We start from the raw sequence: 15,326 nt of genomic DNA on the forward strand, positions 1-15,326 counted from the left end.
ATGATATGAAACCTTGAAAAGGCACAACTCCAGGTCAAAAACCCATTTTATCATATAAATACACTGGCCACAAAATTTTTTTTTATTCTCTTAATAATATAGATTATTATTATTATTATTATTATTATTATTATGATCATTATTATTGCTGTTTTAAATATTATTGCCTGCCACATGAAAAATTCATGTGGCTGCCACAGGAAAATCATGTGGCTGCTGCAGGAAAATCATGTGGCAGTCACATGAAAATCATGTGGTAGCCACATGAAAAAATCATGTGGCTGCCACAGGAATGTATCATGTGGCAGCCCCAATTTTTTTTTTGCGTGCATATATAAACTTTTGAACCATATGCATTTTCTGAATCCGCTTGACGAGCTGAGTCGAAATATAGCAAAATTTTTCAAAAGTTCCGTCATGAGGACCAATGCAATAGATTTCTATAAAATCTACTAAAAAGCAAAATAATAAAAAACAAAAAACTCTGCTATGTTTGAGTGACGCCATAATTCTAAGGTGAGGAAAAAAAAAATACTATAATAAAATGTATAGATAGATATACAAAAAAAACTCCCAGTCATATATTAGTTTTTTATAAATAATAATTTAACGACTATGAATTGAACGCTCATATTAATTGAGAAACTCCGTCGTGTGTTACTTTAGATAATAAAAAGAAAATTATGCCGGTACGATAATTTTTTCGACCAATTTCCCTGCCACATACACCAATCCATAAACATAGACATACGCCGTCGAGAAAAGATTATTTTTAATGTTATTATTTACTATGTTAAACAAAATAATTGTTATTGAAATATATTTTATGTGCCTGACAAATTATTTGATTTGATATTAGTACACTTATATTAACCTGTAAGTGCGATACAAATAAAAAAAAAATCAATTTCAGTTTCGAGAAAACTGCTTTTTGTGAAATGTCGAGAGTAGAGCACTACCTCAACGCTTCGCTTATGAGTCGTGCAATATATTTTATGTAATAATTAATTGGTTATAAAAATTCAAAGAATCGACAGGTGTCTGCTAATTTCAGTCTAATAAATTTTAATGTAAAATCAGTCTTTTATTTATTTGTTTTTTTCTAACCAAAATCGATAAAACAATGGTACAGCGTTTAATGACATTATCATGTGCATCAAAAAATATTTTTAAAATAATTCAAGTACTACAATCTGATAAACACGGCAGTAACGTCAATCAATGCTCGACGAAACATCGCAGTGAAAAATGAAAGAGATTGTTAATTATAAAAAATAAAAATGAAAGCGTGAAACTTGCTGAATAAATGAAAAACATGTTCCGCTGCAGTAGAATAATAAGTATCAGTAAAAAGCACGATAATAATAATAATAATGATATTGACAAAAATAAGGCGATAATTTATTAATAAAATTAACTGTGAAAAGCATAGAGGAGTTACAAAATATTTTCAATTTATAATTTAATTCATTAAAACTTAACACTTTGAAAGTTAAATTTTTCCCGAGAATTTTAAATTAAATTTTGCGGTAACAACTGAGGATTTTATTATGTAAAATTCCAGCGCTATAAAATTTTTAATTTAATACATTTTTAAAATTACTCGAGCTGAAATTTATAAGGAAAGATATTTAAAATTAATGGAAAATATTTTATTACTACTTATTGCAAAAAAATATTTTGAGTATAAAAATACATTTCAGTTTATATTCGAATAATAAAAAATTCTTTGGTATTAAATTTTTATTCCTCATAAATACTTTATAGAGTAAAAATATATACACGTTCTATCCTAATTTAAAATGCATTTATGTCGATTCAAATCAAATTTTATTGTGTACTAAAACAACAGTTAAAAAAAACTCAATACCGACTTTTAAGCTATTGAAAAAATTGAACGCATTGGTATACAATCAAACTTTAAAAAAAATTTTTTTTTATTTGATTATCAAGGAAAAAATACTAAAACGATGTAAATTTTGTACAACTTATGAGTATCTAACAAACAGTTTGATACTCAAACAGCATGTAATTAAAATAAAGTCTAAAAAAATATTTCCCTTTAATTTTTACTGCGGTTAGTTTGTTAATCCATTTTTAAATAAAGTTTGATAAGTAAATTTATTCTTTTAAAAGTTAATAATAGTAAAGAAGCTTATTTTTTCATACTAAAGTTCAATAGTAATAGACTTTCTACTTCTCTTCAAATCCATTTTTATCCGCTTTTGATCGTTTTTAGTTCATTAAATCATAAAAATCGTTCGATAATATTCCGTAAATGAAAAGCTTTGATTCAATGCTTTGCATACGTATCTTCAAAAAATGTTTCCCTTCAAATATACGGTATAAATTGAAGTATATTTTTAAAAATAAAGTCACAAGCTTTTATAACTGGCAAAGCTTATACGAGGAATTAAATCTGACAGAAATTTCTGTAATAATCAGCTTTCATTAATCCTTCATTTCTGAAAATGATAAATTATATTCATCACTTAAAAAAACATAATATTTTACAACTATTATTGTTACAATTTTTCACCTATGCAGAAATCGTTTATAAATAAACTCTTTTGACGATAATTGCTATTGAGTTTCAGTAAAAAATGAAACAATGAATTGTTTGTAATTTAATGTCATACGCAGATGGTCTGAAGTCTTCTATCAAATACTACTTTTACCATTTTAATAACAATCTTTTTATGAATAAAAGATCGACAGGCAAGAAATAAAATTTAATTAATTTTATTCCAAAGTAAAATTTTATTTCTTCTTTAAACTGTATACTTTTTTTGTCAAACAAATTACTGTTCACGAAGAAAAGTGATGCAAACTTTGTATCCAATACAATATTTTCTATGCACTTCCTATGTACAATAGAGTTACACTTACTGTATGCTGCAAGGAAATTTGCACCACTTTTCTCCCGTAACTGACAGAGTAAATAAAGCAAGATGTACTAGCATAAATGCTGTGAAAAGAAACAAATAGTACTTGCATTTTATCTTAATAAAAATTGCATTACTATAATTGAAAATTTTTTTTTTGCATAAAAATGACTAATTACGAATAATATTTTCAACGACCAAAGTAAAAAATATTCTTTTAAGTTCGCAACGTCACCAATTTGGATGTGTTGAATATTCACTCAGTATAAGTACGAGGATAAGGACCGGATATCTTCCAATTACATAAATGATCCATTAAAGGCTCTTTGAAAAATAAAAAATTACTCTGGTTGAAAAAAAAGGACTTTAAAGGATTTATGTTAAACTCTTATAAAAAGTGGCATTTAGAAGACTTAGTAATATAAAATATACATGCATTTAAAACCGTATTCGAATTATTGTAATCTTTTTTTACATCCAAGCTTCATTGCCAGAACAAAAGAATAAAAGATATAAAGTATAAAAACTTTTAGCATTACATTCCATATAAAATCTTATCGTCGCAATGAAATTTCAAATATTTTTATCAGCTTACATTACGCAGACAAATAAACCAACATCTTTTGTGGCCACAGCGTATCTCTACTCTTCTAATCAATACTAAATCCAAACATTTTGAATGTATATAATTTGAAAACTTAAAATAACATTTTAGCTTTATGATTTCATTTTTGTTTTTTTTAAAAAATGTCAAATTTTATTGTTTTTTTAGAAAACATTTTAGAATAAATAACTTTCAATTTTTTTATTTAAAGTTATGAATTATTTTTTAAAAATAATACAAAGGTGAAAGACCCAGTTATTGACACTGGCCTAGTTTTTTAACACTTGAAACTTTATTTTAATTAAAAAAAAAAAAAAAATCAACTCTAATAAAATAATAAATATGATTTTTTAATTATTAATTTGAAGAAAATTGGTTTTTTGAGAACATTTAGTTTTTTTAATTAGAATAAAATTGTAAGTGTTAAACAACTAGGCCAGTGTCAATAACTGGATCTTTTACTTTGGTGTATTTTTATTCAAGAAAATTACCTAGGACAATAAATAAATAACAGTTAATCAAATCAGTTGCATGAATGGAATTACTTGAAATGTATTTTTAACTTCTCGCTTTGAAAATCAATAATTTTCAAAAAATCGGGAAGTTGTTTTTTTTACATTTTTACCCCAGTTTTCGAAAATCAAGTTCCCATCAGATCTCCACGTTTTGAGATCTAGGAAACTATTCTGACTATTCCTACGGGGATGTTCGATCCATGTATGTATGTATGTGTGTGTACGTAAACTTTTCATAACTTTTGAAGGGCTTGACCGATCGAAACAAGGTTTGCGGCACTCCCCGGGAAAAATTGATTAGATCTGGCCATATATAAAAAAATCTGGTCAGATCTGCTAAGGCAGATCTGACCAGATCTTTAAATTGCCTCTATCTGACGAGATCTGGCCAGATAAAATCAGATCTGACCAGATATAACTCAAAAAACAATCTGATTAGATCTGACCAGATTTGGTCAGATCTTTAAATTGTCTTTATCTGGCAAGACATAGCCAGATATAACTAGATTTGACGAGATATACTGAAAAATTGTTTACATTAAATATCACAAGATCTGAATAGATGTATTGAGATCAGATCAGATATAAAAAATAATAACTAAATAATCACATCAACAAAAATTACAATTTCATGGAACAATATCCAGTGAATACTATTTTCTTTTCACACTTTGCGTATCTGTCTTGATTTATTACTAAAAAAAAATTTATTTAATAAAAGCTAGTTGAAAATACCTACATGCATCAATTAATTTTTAACAAATATGTGATGAATATATTTCTCAATAAATAAATGGTAAGAATTAAAGATCCATTGTTATTAATTCTTTATAATTTACTACAATATATGTATAACTACATAATCAGATCTGATCGAACCTGATGTTGTTGGCAGCTCTGATATAGTTATATCTGGCCAGATATGATAACATCTTTTCATGTCTAATGTATTTTTCAACCCAGATATAGTTATATCTGTTTAGATCTGATCAGATATGACTAGATTTGATCATGTCTAATGTATTTTTCAACTCAGATATAGTTATGTCTGTTTAGATCTGATCAGATATGACTAGATCTGATTATGTCTCAAATCCCATTTCTGGTCAGATATAAATAGATCTGACCGGATATAATTAGATCTGATCAGATATAATTATATCTGGTTAGATCTAAACCTTTTTTCCTGGGTTGAAAGAGTTTTATTTCTATTAGATTTTACGTGAGTGAAAAATCAATTCGGCTCTGTAGATTTTGAGAAATCTCAGGAATAAAATTTTTAAATAATGTTTTTTTGGGAATATTTTTTAGAGTATCGATCAATTCCAAAAACTAATCAGCTTTCAACCTGAAAAAATAAGATTGATTGCTGCAAACCGCAACAAAATCGATTCACTTGTTCAAGAGAAATCGTCGAAAAATTCGGAAAAGTTTTTTTTTTATGTAACTTCATAATTTCTTCTCAGAAGAAGAAGTAAACGAGAATAAATAGTTTCTCTATTAAAATATTGACTAGTAGAAAATTTTTATACAATAATTTCTCTTAGAAAAAAATCATGAAAAAGTTATATAGTGAATAATATTAGTAAAATTACTCACAATAAATTTTATAAAATTTTTTTAAACATAATTTTCAAATTAAAAAAAAGTGATACTGAAATTAACAGACACCTTTCATTTTTTTTTATTTTCATAACTAAATTATTGAGAAAAAATTTTTATAAAGAAAATTCCATACCTAAAAATTTAAAAAAATTACACGTGATATGTTGTTAAAAATATTTTGTTTTTTATAATTGATAAGTAATAAAAATGAAAAGAATTGTCAGGTGTCAGTTGATTTTAATATCATAAAAAAATCATACGTTGCATACTTTTAACAGTAGATATAGTCAATAAAGTATTAATTACAAAAGAAGAAATCAACAGAGAACAATCAATAATTTTGAATCAGTATTTTATACTTCTCTTAAAATCCTGAATATTAATTAATATATTTTAATATAATAATTAAAATATCAAAAATCTGAAATAAAAAATGAATAATTAAAAAAAAAATTAGCAAAGTAATGAAGCAATTTAGTTTCTACTGAGTCAGTTAATTACAACAAATTCTTAACCTCGTCGATAAGTCGTTAGAGTATAAAAGTTCAAAAACCCTAAGAGTCAGGTGGCAGCACTTACCGGGTATCGGATCTCCATCTTTTTGTCTCGTAAAATCATTCTCCAGTATCAACAATTTAGAAAAAAAAAAAGTAGCATATATTATACATGATAGATAGCTCAGCTGAGATCCAGTAGCTGAGGAGTCGCCTAAAAAAAATCAATCTATAAGTAGGTAAAAGTATAAGTCCAGTCTCAATATCTATTCAAAATAATCTAAACAAATAGATGACGGATTGTTTAATTTCAGATAAGATTGACATCAGCTGGCTCATGGTTTTGATGGCGCCTGCGCTAGCAATTTAGCGCTTACACATGCTCGGTGGTGTCAGTGACGTTAGCATATCATCTGTGTAGTGTGGTGGCCCCTCAGCCTGCAAGACAGAGAAAATAGTCGATAACAGAATATAGGTATATACTGAGCGAAAAATCGGGGCAAGGAAGCCATTTTGTAAAAATGTATAGTTTGATACAGTAGTGAAATAAAGAGTCGTCACGAGTGTGTATTTCCCTACTCCAATAAAATTATCAATTTTATATATTATTTTTTCCATTTTACACACCAAGACTCATTACTTAATTTATTTATTAGTTAGCAATTAGTTGCGGGTGATACTTGGTATACATATACTTTAAACCATATGACGTTTTTTAATAAACTATTTTGTTAGATATTATTTGTTGTAATAAATATAGTGTAAGTTTTATCGAACAAGTCGAAGACAGTGGCCGTGAAGTTACCACTAAGTAAGAATAATATTTTTAGAACAGTATTTAAATTCAAGGATTTCAAAAAATATTAATTTACTTATTTTATTTTATTAATCACTTATTTTTTTATGTCAGATTTTTTATATTTTTTTTTTTTTGTGTCAACTTCAGTTCTAAATTTCTATTACAACTTTGACATTTTTATTCATTATTTATTTTTAAGAAATTATTCATTATTTATTTTTAAAAAATTATTTATCAGTGTAATTTGTCATTAGTAATAACTAATGGCTCTAATATTATTTGAAAAATTATCTGAAAAATTTTTTATTTTTGGAAATATTTTTGTGATTATTTATTTTAAGATACACTGATAAAAATTAATTTTAAATTAAATATTTTAATTTTTTCGTTAAAAAAATAGTTTTCAAAGAATGGAATTTTATGAAAAAAAATAAATAAGTTGAATTTTTTTTCAGAGCACAATAAAGGGGAATAAACTATAAAAAGTTGAAACAAGTTACAAAAATGAAGAAGCAAGTTGCTCATGTCTTGCTTGGTACTCTATATTTAGCGAGCATCTACACGGTCCAGGCTGGTGAGTTTATATATTTAATTTAATATATATCATATTCTTGTTATATTATTATATTATCTTAACGTTTTTTTAAATTACAAGTAATTCATACCCATTTTATCAATAAATTGCTATTACAACTTTGGAGTTGTAATTAAGAAAGAAAAAAAAAATGTGGTATAAATTTATAATTATTTTTTATTGAGATTAAAATTTCAAGGCCGTAAATTATTTATGGAAATAAAATCAATTGAATATTTACTTTTGATATTTAGAAATCTATTGTAATAATTTATGTAATTTTAATTGGAGTCTTAAATATATTTTAATTTTATAAAATTTATATACTACTGTAAAAAATAAGTCTTTTTATTTAATTCTAAGACACTTCATTTGTAATTATAAATTTACATGAATATTTTTACAAATAATTAATAATTTTATATAATATTATGTATAAAATAAACAATTACAGACAATGATTTCGAAATAACGAAGTATTATCTAAATAATCTAGAAAATTAAACACTGGAATTTTTTTTATCTTATCACAAACGGTGCTCGTTTTCATAAAACAAATCTCAAAATAATTAACCATCATTTATATTAAAAAAAAAACACGTCTTAATTAAAGTACTTGTTCAGTTTAATTCATATCTATAAATTTAAATTGTAAACACTGGATCACTATGTACTATTCGTAGTGTAATAATTTAATATCCAATTTATTTTAATATAATTATGTATAAATAGCAGTACAAAGCTCGTGAATGAGTCATAGTTAAAGAGATGTATTGTCATCACTCGTTCTTGGCTCATTAAATGGCATCATGTTTACCCGTAACAAGCTATAGTTTAATTAAAATTTATTGTCTTAATGGAATTAAACATGCTCTATATTATTTTCAATTATATTTTACCTTTGTCAAGGAAATGAGTTTTAGTGTTTGTAAACATTGTTATCGATAAATTTTGAGGACAAATTTTCTAACAACTAAAATATTTATTATTAATTAATATTAATAAAATCCTTGAATTTAAAAATCGAGTTACTATTTGCGTACTCAAAAGTTATCAAACTGCAAACACAGATTATTTTTATATGGTACAGTGATAAGAACAATTGATATTATTATTTTGATAAAATTTGATTGATATGTAATAAATTTTTTTATTTTTTCTCCAGTTAATTACAGCGGACCGAGAGAAGTACTTGAAAACCAGCCATGGAGTATAGTCTGCACGGGGCTGAAAGCTGGCGAGAAAATAATATGGACAAGAAACGGGCAACAGTTTGAAGAATTATCAACCGGCGATATTCGAGTATTTAAACCGGAAAAAGGAGTCAGTGAATTAAAGTCCGACCATGCTACTGAATTGCACGAGGGAAGCTACAAATGTACCCCGAATAGCAATGAATCCTTCCATCTTACAGTTAAAACTGGTAAAAATATATTGTACTTAACGCTAGATTTATTGTATTGGATTTTTATTGTGATTAACAGTACTTCTGCGTTCTGGTTATTTTTTATTTTTCATTTTATTTTATTTTATTTCTATTTTAAGTTACAAAAATCAAAGTCTTGACGAAGGATGACGTACCGTTGAAGCTCGAATGCGAGAACCATACAGCTGGTGAAAAAGTCGACTGGCTGAAAGAAGGAGTTCCTGTTAGCGAAAAATTCGCTGAAAAAGAAGAGTGGGTTAAGGTGACCGATGGAGTGCTTACTTTCTTTAAAAGTGATCATGAACTTCACGGAAATTACACTTGTAATACTACTGCCAATGTTAGTTCTACATCATTCTTCAGAGTTGTTCGTAAGTTATCATTTATTTATTTCTATTAATTTAAGAAAAGATAAATTTTTGAGTTTAGAGTAATGTTATTTTTTTTTACATTAATAAAATCATTGATTTTTTTTATTAAATTAAAACTCTGAAATTTTTTAATTTTTTAAAATTGATTGATTACATGAAAAAAAAAAAATAATGAGTAGTAATTGCTTTGATGCGGTAGCTTTTGAACTAATCAATTAATGTACTTTGAAGCGGCCGATTATAATAATAATTATTATTATTATAAAAATATTCAATAAATTAACCCATGTAAAAAATTTGTAGAATTCCGCAGGTGATCCGCTAAATATCATGTGAAAATCATATTTTTGTACAAATATGAATTCCAAATGAATATTCAAAGATAGTATAGAAATATAGTTCTAGTGATAGATTGTATGAAAAATTTTATTAGAACATCATTCAATTTCAGAACATATTTACTGGTCTTATTACAAAAAATTATTATTATTATTATTATTATTATCATTGTAACAAAATTTATAAAAATATGTTTCTGTGATTAAAACGAAAACTGTGTTGTAAATTGTAAGAACAGTAGCTTATAATTATAATTATAAAAAATTTATAAAAATTTGTTTCTGTGATTATAAGAACTGTGTTTTACATTGTAAGAATAGTAGCTTTTATGCAATAATAAGACCATTTCAGTCAATCCGTTCTATGTTTCCGTATTGTGAAATCAAAAATTTAATGAATTTGTGTGTCGAGTCATCCGAATTATTAACATAATAGCAAAAATTAATAATTTGATTACTGTATGTTTTGTCATAAGTTATAAGAAATGATACTGAGGAGAAACCTGAAACATTTTTTGTAATAGGACTTGTAAATACGTTCTGAAATTGAATGATGTTCTAATTAAATTTTTCATACAATCTATCACTAGAACTATATTTTTATACTATCTTTGTATATTCATCCGAAATTCATTTGGAATTTAAATTTTTGTCAAAATATGACTTCCACATGATATTCAGAGTATCACCTGCGGAATTCTGCAACTTTTTTACACGGGTAATCATTGAAAAAAAAAAATGTAAAATACTGGAAAGTCGAACGCGCTCTGCGTGCTTCTGTCAAAATGTTTATCTATACTAATAAATGGAGAGCCGGTTTTTTTGTCCGGTTATACTGCGAAAACTACTGAACCGATCGGAATAATACTTATACCATAAGATGCAACGTGTTTCGGAGAAGGTTTTAGTATATGATATGTTGGTGATTACTTATCCGGAACCTATATTTTTTTGACTTAAAAATAATGAATTTTTATTGTAACTAAATTTATTCTATTCGATTGTCATTTGTTTAAAATAAATTTTAATTCTATTAGTTATGTTTATATACTAGCCAGATTTCTTCATTTATGAGACCTGTAATTTCTTTAACTGAAACTTTCAATGCTTATTAGAAATTTTTTTTTTCATATCAATTTTTATTCATTTTTGTGAGAAAGACACGGGAATGTTATAACGATTGCACATTGAAAGTTACAATGAATATTAGCTAGAATAATTACATGGATAAAAGGTGCATGCCAATTCGATAGAATTGGGAATCTGTGCAAGTCAAAACAATACTCTAATTAAATTTCAAGTCTAGATCTAAAAATTCAATTCCATAAAACGCCCAGTGGAGCGGGCGAGTAACAGCTAGTTATCGATAATTTAATTAATCAATATTTTTACAAATTTAACTCATTAATATTTAACCGTAGTCATCATAGTAATGAAAAGTGACAACAATAAAAACGTCACATCGACTTTTTAATGAAGTATCAAACGAATAATCAAATAAAACTAAAGTATATATTTATTGATTTTCCAGCGAAACCAACAGCAATTTTACAAAAATCAGTGAGCGTAGTGGAGGGTGAAAAGCTGACTATAATTTGCAAGGGGAATCATCATCCTGGAATAAAAATAATGTGGGAGTTTGCTGGTAAAACTTACAACAATAGCGAGGGCCGTGTTAAGTTGTTGACTGACGAAGAGCGAGGAATTAATCGTGCAGTACTAAACGTTGAGAACATCGAAATGAACGATCGCGGGAACGTCACTTGTACAGTCGCTTATGACTGGAACGACACTGCTAACCACATGAACAGCACGGTATCATTACTCCGAGTGAAAGATAAATTAGCAGCTCTATGGCCATTCCTCGGAATCTGTGCTGAAGTCGTCGTCCTCTGTGCCATTATTCTCATTTACGAAAAAAAACGTAATAAATCAGAACTCGAAGAGTCTGATACTGACCAAAGTCCTGATACGTAAGTTTTTTTTTTCCTTACAATTCACAATTTTATTAACTACTCTTATACTCTATACTATCTCTTACTCTTACTCTTACTCTGTATTATCCTGCACCAAATAACTCGTTAATTATTAAAGAGATTTATTTTAATACATACAAAATTATTTTATTAACTTAATATACAACAGCTGGTTTAATTATATTATTTAAAGTATCCTAATGCTTATATAATTGCATTTTAATAAGTATTTATGGTTACCGCTATACATATTATTTAAAAAGCTTACTTGCACGTTTAGGTCCTTAAGCACCTGAGACCTCGTCCTTTACTTTTTCTTCTGGCAAGAGATTTATTGGCGCAACTAAATCAATTCTCATATATTTTATTGTAATTAACTTAGAGTACTATTCAGGTATTGATTTATTACTTTCAACACTAACACCTACTATTTTTTTCTTCTCGATAAAGTAATTTCAAATAAATTTTAAGGTAAATGACCCGTCGGCTTCTTTATCGGCCAATTTAGGTACCATTGTGTTAAATCGGCTTTGCTGTGACAAATAATACTTGAAATATTGCAAAACGAAATATAAATTTCAGTATCAACAGTAAAATATCTTTAAAAGTTTTATTATAAAAAAAATTTTTTTCCTTTGTCCTACTATGAACAAATAAATTCTTACAGTCAACGCTCTCTGTATTTGACTCGCCCGTACAGGACCATTCTCTGTATTTGACTCGTCCTTGTCCATAAGAGCTGTGTAAAATCGTCAAATACAGAGGAAGAATGTGGTCAAATACAGAGAGCGGTCAAATACAGAGAGGTCCAATACAAAGAGCGTTGACTGTATACAGCTCCACCTACTTTTTAATAAATCAAATAATTTTGAAATATAAAAGGCAATTCATTAATTACGTAAGGACAATTTTGGGGACTTTTAACCTCCCCCCCCCTACCTTATGTAAGTATACGTAAGATTTTTCAAACCCCCATCCCCTTTCTTACGTAAGGTTCTTGATCTTCTAAATAATAAAAATACGATAATACACGGAAAGAACAAGATGACACTGATATCATCCCAGATTATACTCAGTGATATCTGTGGTGAAAAAAAATTCAGGTAGTAGCTAAAAAAATCCAGATTATACTGCGTGATATCTGGATTATACTCATTGTAATCTGGATTATACTAGCTACTATCTGAAATTTTTTTTCACTCAGTATAATCTGGGATGATATCCAGTGTCATCTTGTTCTTTCCGTGTACAGGGAAAAATGTACTATAATTTTTTCTATAGAACCAAACATGGATAACAATAAAAACATAAAATTTTAAGGAGATCCACGTAAAGTAGTAAAATTTTTAAAACTTCTTAAAAATTTCTAAATTTAATCTACGTAGCCTAATAATTAATAAAAAAAATTAAAAAACAGTAGGTTTCCGGGATATTTAATCAAATAATTAACTTTGAAAATTGTAATTTTTACATTAGGTGAATGGAGATTCCACCAGCCGTGTATTTGGTTAAGAATTTAATGCAATTAACGATTAAAAAAATTTTATTTTCATTGAATTTGATTGAAAAAATAATAAGCTAAAGATTAAAACAATAAAAAAGTAGCTTTCCGAACGTAGTACGGAGATATTTTATGTTTTTTATGAAAAATTACAAGGAACTTCCGTTCTTTAAAATCTTGTATTTGACTTGGCAACACCGCTTGCACAGTTACTCGGCGCATAAGTAACTGCGGTGTTGTCAAGTGTATACCGGTAATTCAGAATGCAATATTTTTTATTATTCAATTAAATGTTAATAATTATTTAATGAGTAAATTATTCGGAAATTTTCTCAAAAATGTTATTAATTAATTTAAAAATTAATTTTAAGATGCATAACAAAAGTATTTCTACGTATTATTTTTTTATAGACATTCTTTACACTAGAAGAGTACTTGGATCTCCTTAATAAGTTATTTTTTTTTCAATAAGCAATAAAAATTATTTAAATAAAATAAAAATTTGGCTGTACGCTTTAAAATTAAAAAAACTATTTGGAATCTATAGTGGAATTAGATTTTTAATATTGAATTTTGATTCACGAAATATTACATAAGAATGAATTTTCCTCTCTCCCCCCTCCTCCTCATCACCCTTACGTAATTAATAAATGGCCCCTAATCGCCCTACAATTTTATATTAAAAAAAAAAATTAAAGGAAATATCAAAAAAAGTACAGCAAAATTAGAATTGTACTATTTTTTAGAGTTATAAAAATATTACTGACAGTATTTATCAATTAGCAAGTCAATCAAAATAAATAAATAAATTTCAAGATGAGAATGATGATTCAAAATGGCGGACTTGGTCGTTTGAATTTATTTTCGGAATTTCATTTAAATGCTAATTGATAAGAATAACTACTAGTTTAGTCTTTTAATTAATATTTAAATTAACTTTGAATTTTATGAAGAAATAAATCTTTATTTCTTCTTTAATTATATTTTATTTTTAAAAAATTTCTGCCGATAGAGGTCACTTATCTTAGCTATTGATAACTAATATATTTACCGAAATTATAATCATAATTTATTATTTTTTTTTTCTTTTTTTTTTATTAATCAAACAGCAAGCCAACACCCAACAAGGACTCTGATGTGAGACAGAGAAAGTAAGCAGCGGAAATCTAAAGTAATGTTAACAAAATTTTTAGAAAGCAGTGTGTTAAGGCTCCATATAATATTAAAGACGAGAATCAGTGTGAGGATGTTGCATAGTGCTAATTCACTCTTAAATAACAATCAATTACTAAATAAATAAATAAACAAAATAAAAATAATTTAGGATGATGAAAAAAGGCAGGAAATCGCCGTAACTTCTTGCTGCTGTTACATTATAATTAATTTCAAAAAATGAAATTTTTGAGTCAACAATTATGATAATGTTAGTTAATTAATTGCACACGAGTGTGCCTTGCTCGAGGATCCATTTCTCCTTCGCGCAGTAATTTTCTTCCATTGTGAAGAATAATAATTTAATTAAATAAAAAGAAGAAAAGAAAATATTAATAAAAAAGTATTTCATATGATTCATGCATTTTTAATACAATTGCAGTGGAGAAAATAAAATTAAGTGCACCATTAATTTTATTTAAAATATGTCGAAAATATTCACTCTGTGCACGATAATTATTATTATTATTATTAATACTATCATTGTTATGTGTATTTGCAAGTTTATCAATCCAAGACTCAGAAAGATATTTTCTAAAATAAGTTCAAACTTTTTTTAGAATTATAAACAATCAGCCATATTCATGTATTTCTTTATTGTCGTAGACAATAATATTATTGAATCATTATCAATTATAATTAATTATTAATTTAGTTTATTTTAGTTGTTAAAAATGAAAAGAATAAACTAATAATTATAGAAGAAATAAATCTTGAACATTATGAACCATTAATTATAAATTTACTCATTATGTTTAGATAGTAGTTATGAAGAAATAACATATAATACGTATGATGAAATATTTTAATAATAATAATAATAATAATAATATTAAAATTAATTTGTTAATAATAATAGAATGTCTAAAAAAGTTACTCGATACTTATTAAATTAAGATGCTTATTAATATTTTAGTTTTGTCTTCCTACATGTAAAGAAGAAATAATTGTTGAGCTAATGAATAATTACAAGTATTTTATTGCACGTTGATAAATGCCATAGATAAATTGGTGCATTTACAAATG

The 15,326-nt window shown here is 26.5% G+C and overlaps 1 protein-coding gene across 2 annotated transcripts; it reads left to right on the plus strand.

Annotated features, from left to right (window-relative positions):
* The first annotated feature begins 6,446 nt into the window (after positions 1 to 6,446).
* On the plus strand, positions 6,447 to 14,636 carry LOC123266183 (neuroplastin). Of its 2 annotated transcripts, none has more exons than XM_044730230.1 (6): positions 6,447 to 6,578; positions 7,358 to 7,476; positions 8,642 to 8,899; positions 9,022 to 9,273; positions 11,143 to 11,584; positions 14,198 to 14,636. In XM_044730230.1, exons 2-6 carry the CDS (start codon positions 7,407 to 7,409, stop codon positions 14,241 to 14,243), a joined length of 1,068 nt encoding a protein of 355 aa, XP_044586165.1. In that variant the 5' UTR covers positions 6,447 to 6,578; positions 7,358 to 7,406; the 3' UTR covers positions 14,244 to 14,636. The 2 variants fall into 2 exon arrangements, with proteins under 2 accessions (XP_044586165.1, XP_044586164.1); XM_044730229.1 differs by having other exon boundaries at positions 6,465 to 6,914.
* Positions 14,637 to 15,326: the final 690 nt, after the last annotated feature.

The sequence above is a fragment of the Cotesia glomerata genome, linkage group LG5 (assembly GCF_020080835.1).
Source record: "Cotesia glomerata isolate CgM1 linkage group LG5, MPM_Cglom_v2.3, whole genome shotgun sequence".
Taxonomy (NCBI): Eukaryota; Metazoa; Arthropoda; class Insecta; order Hymenoptera; family Braconidae; genus Cotesia; species Cotesia glomerata.

What these genes read in the sequence shown, in the direction of transcription:
- LOC123266183 (XM_044730230.1), top strand. Translation starts at nt 7,407, where the DNA reads ATGAAGAAGCAAGTTGCTCATGTCTTGCTTGGTACTCTATATTTAGCG. An exon ending in CATCTACACGGTCCAGGCTG is followed by an intron (nt 7,477 to 8,641) that starts GTGAGTTTATAT and finishes TTTTTTCTCCAG; the next exon opens with TTAATTACAGCGGACCGAGA. An exon ending in ACTGACCAAAGTCCTGATAC is followed by an intron (nt 11,585 to 14,197) that starts GTAAGTTTTTTT and finishes TTAATCAAACAG; the next exon opens with CAAGCCAACACCCAACAAGG.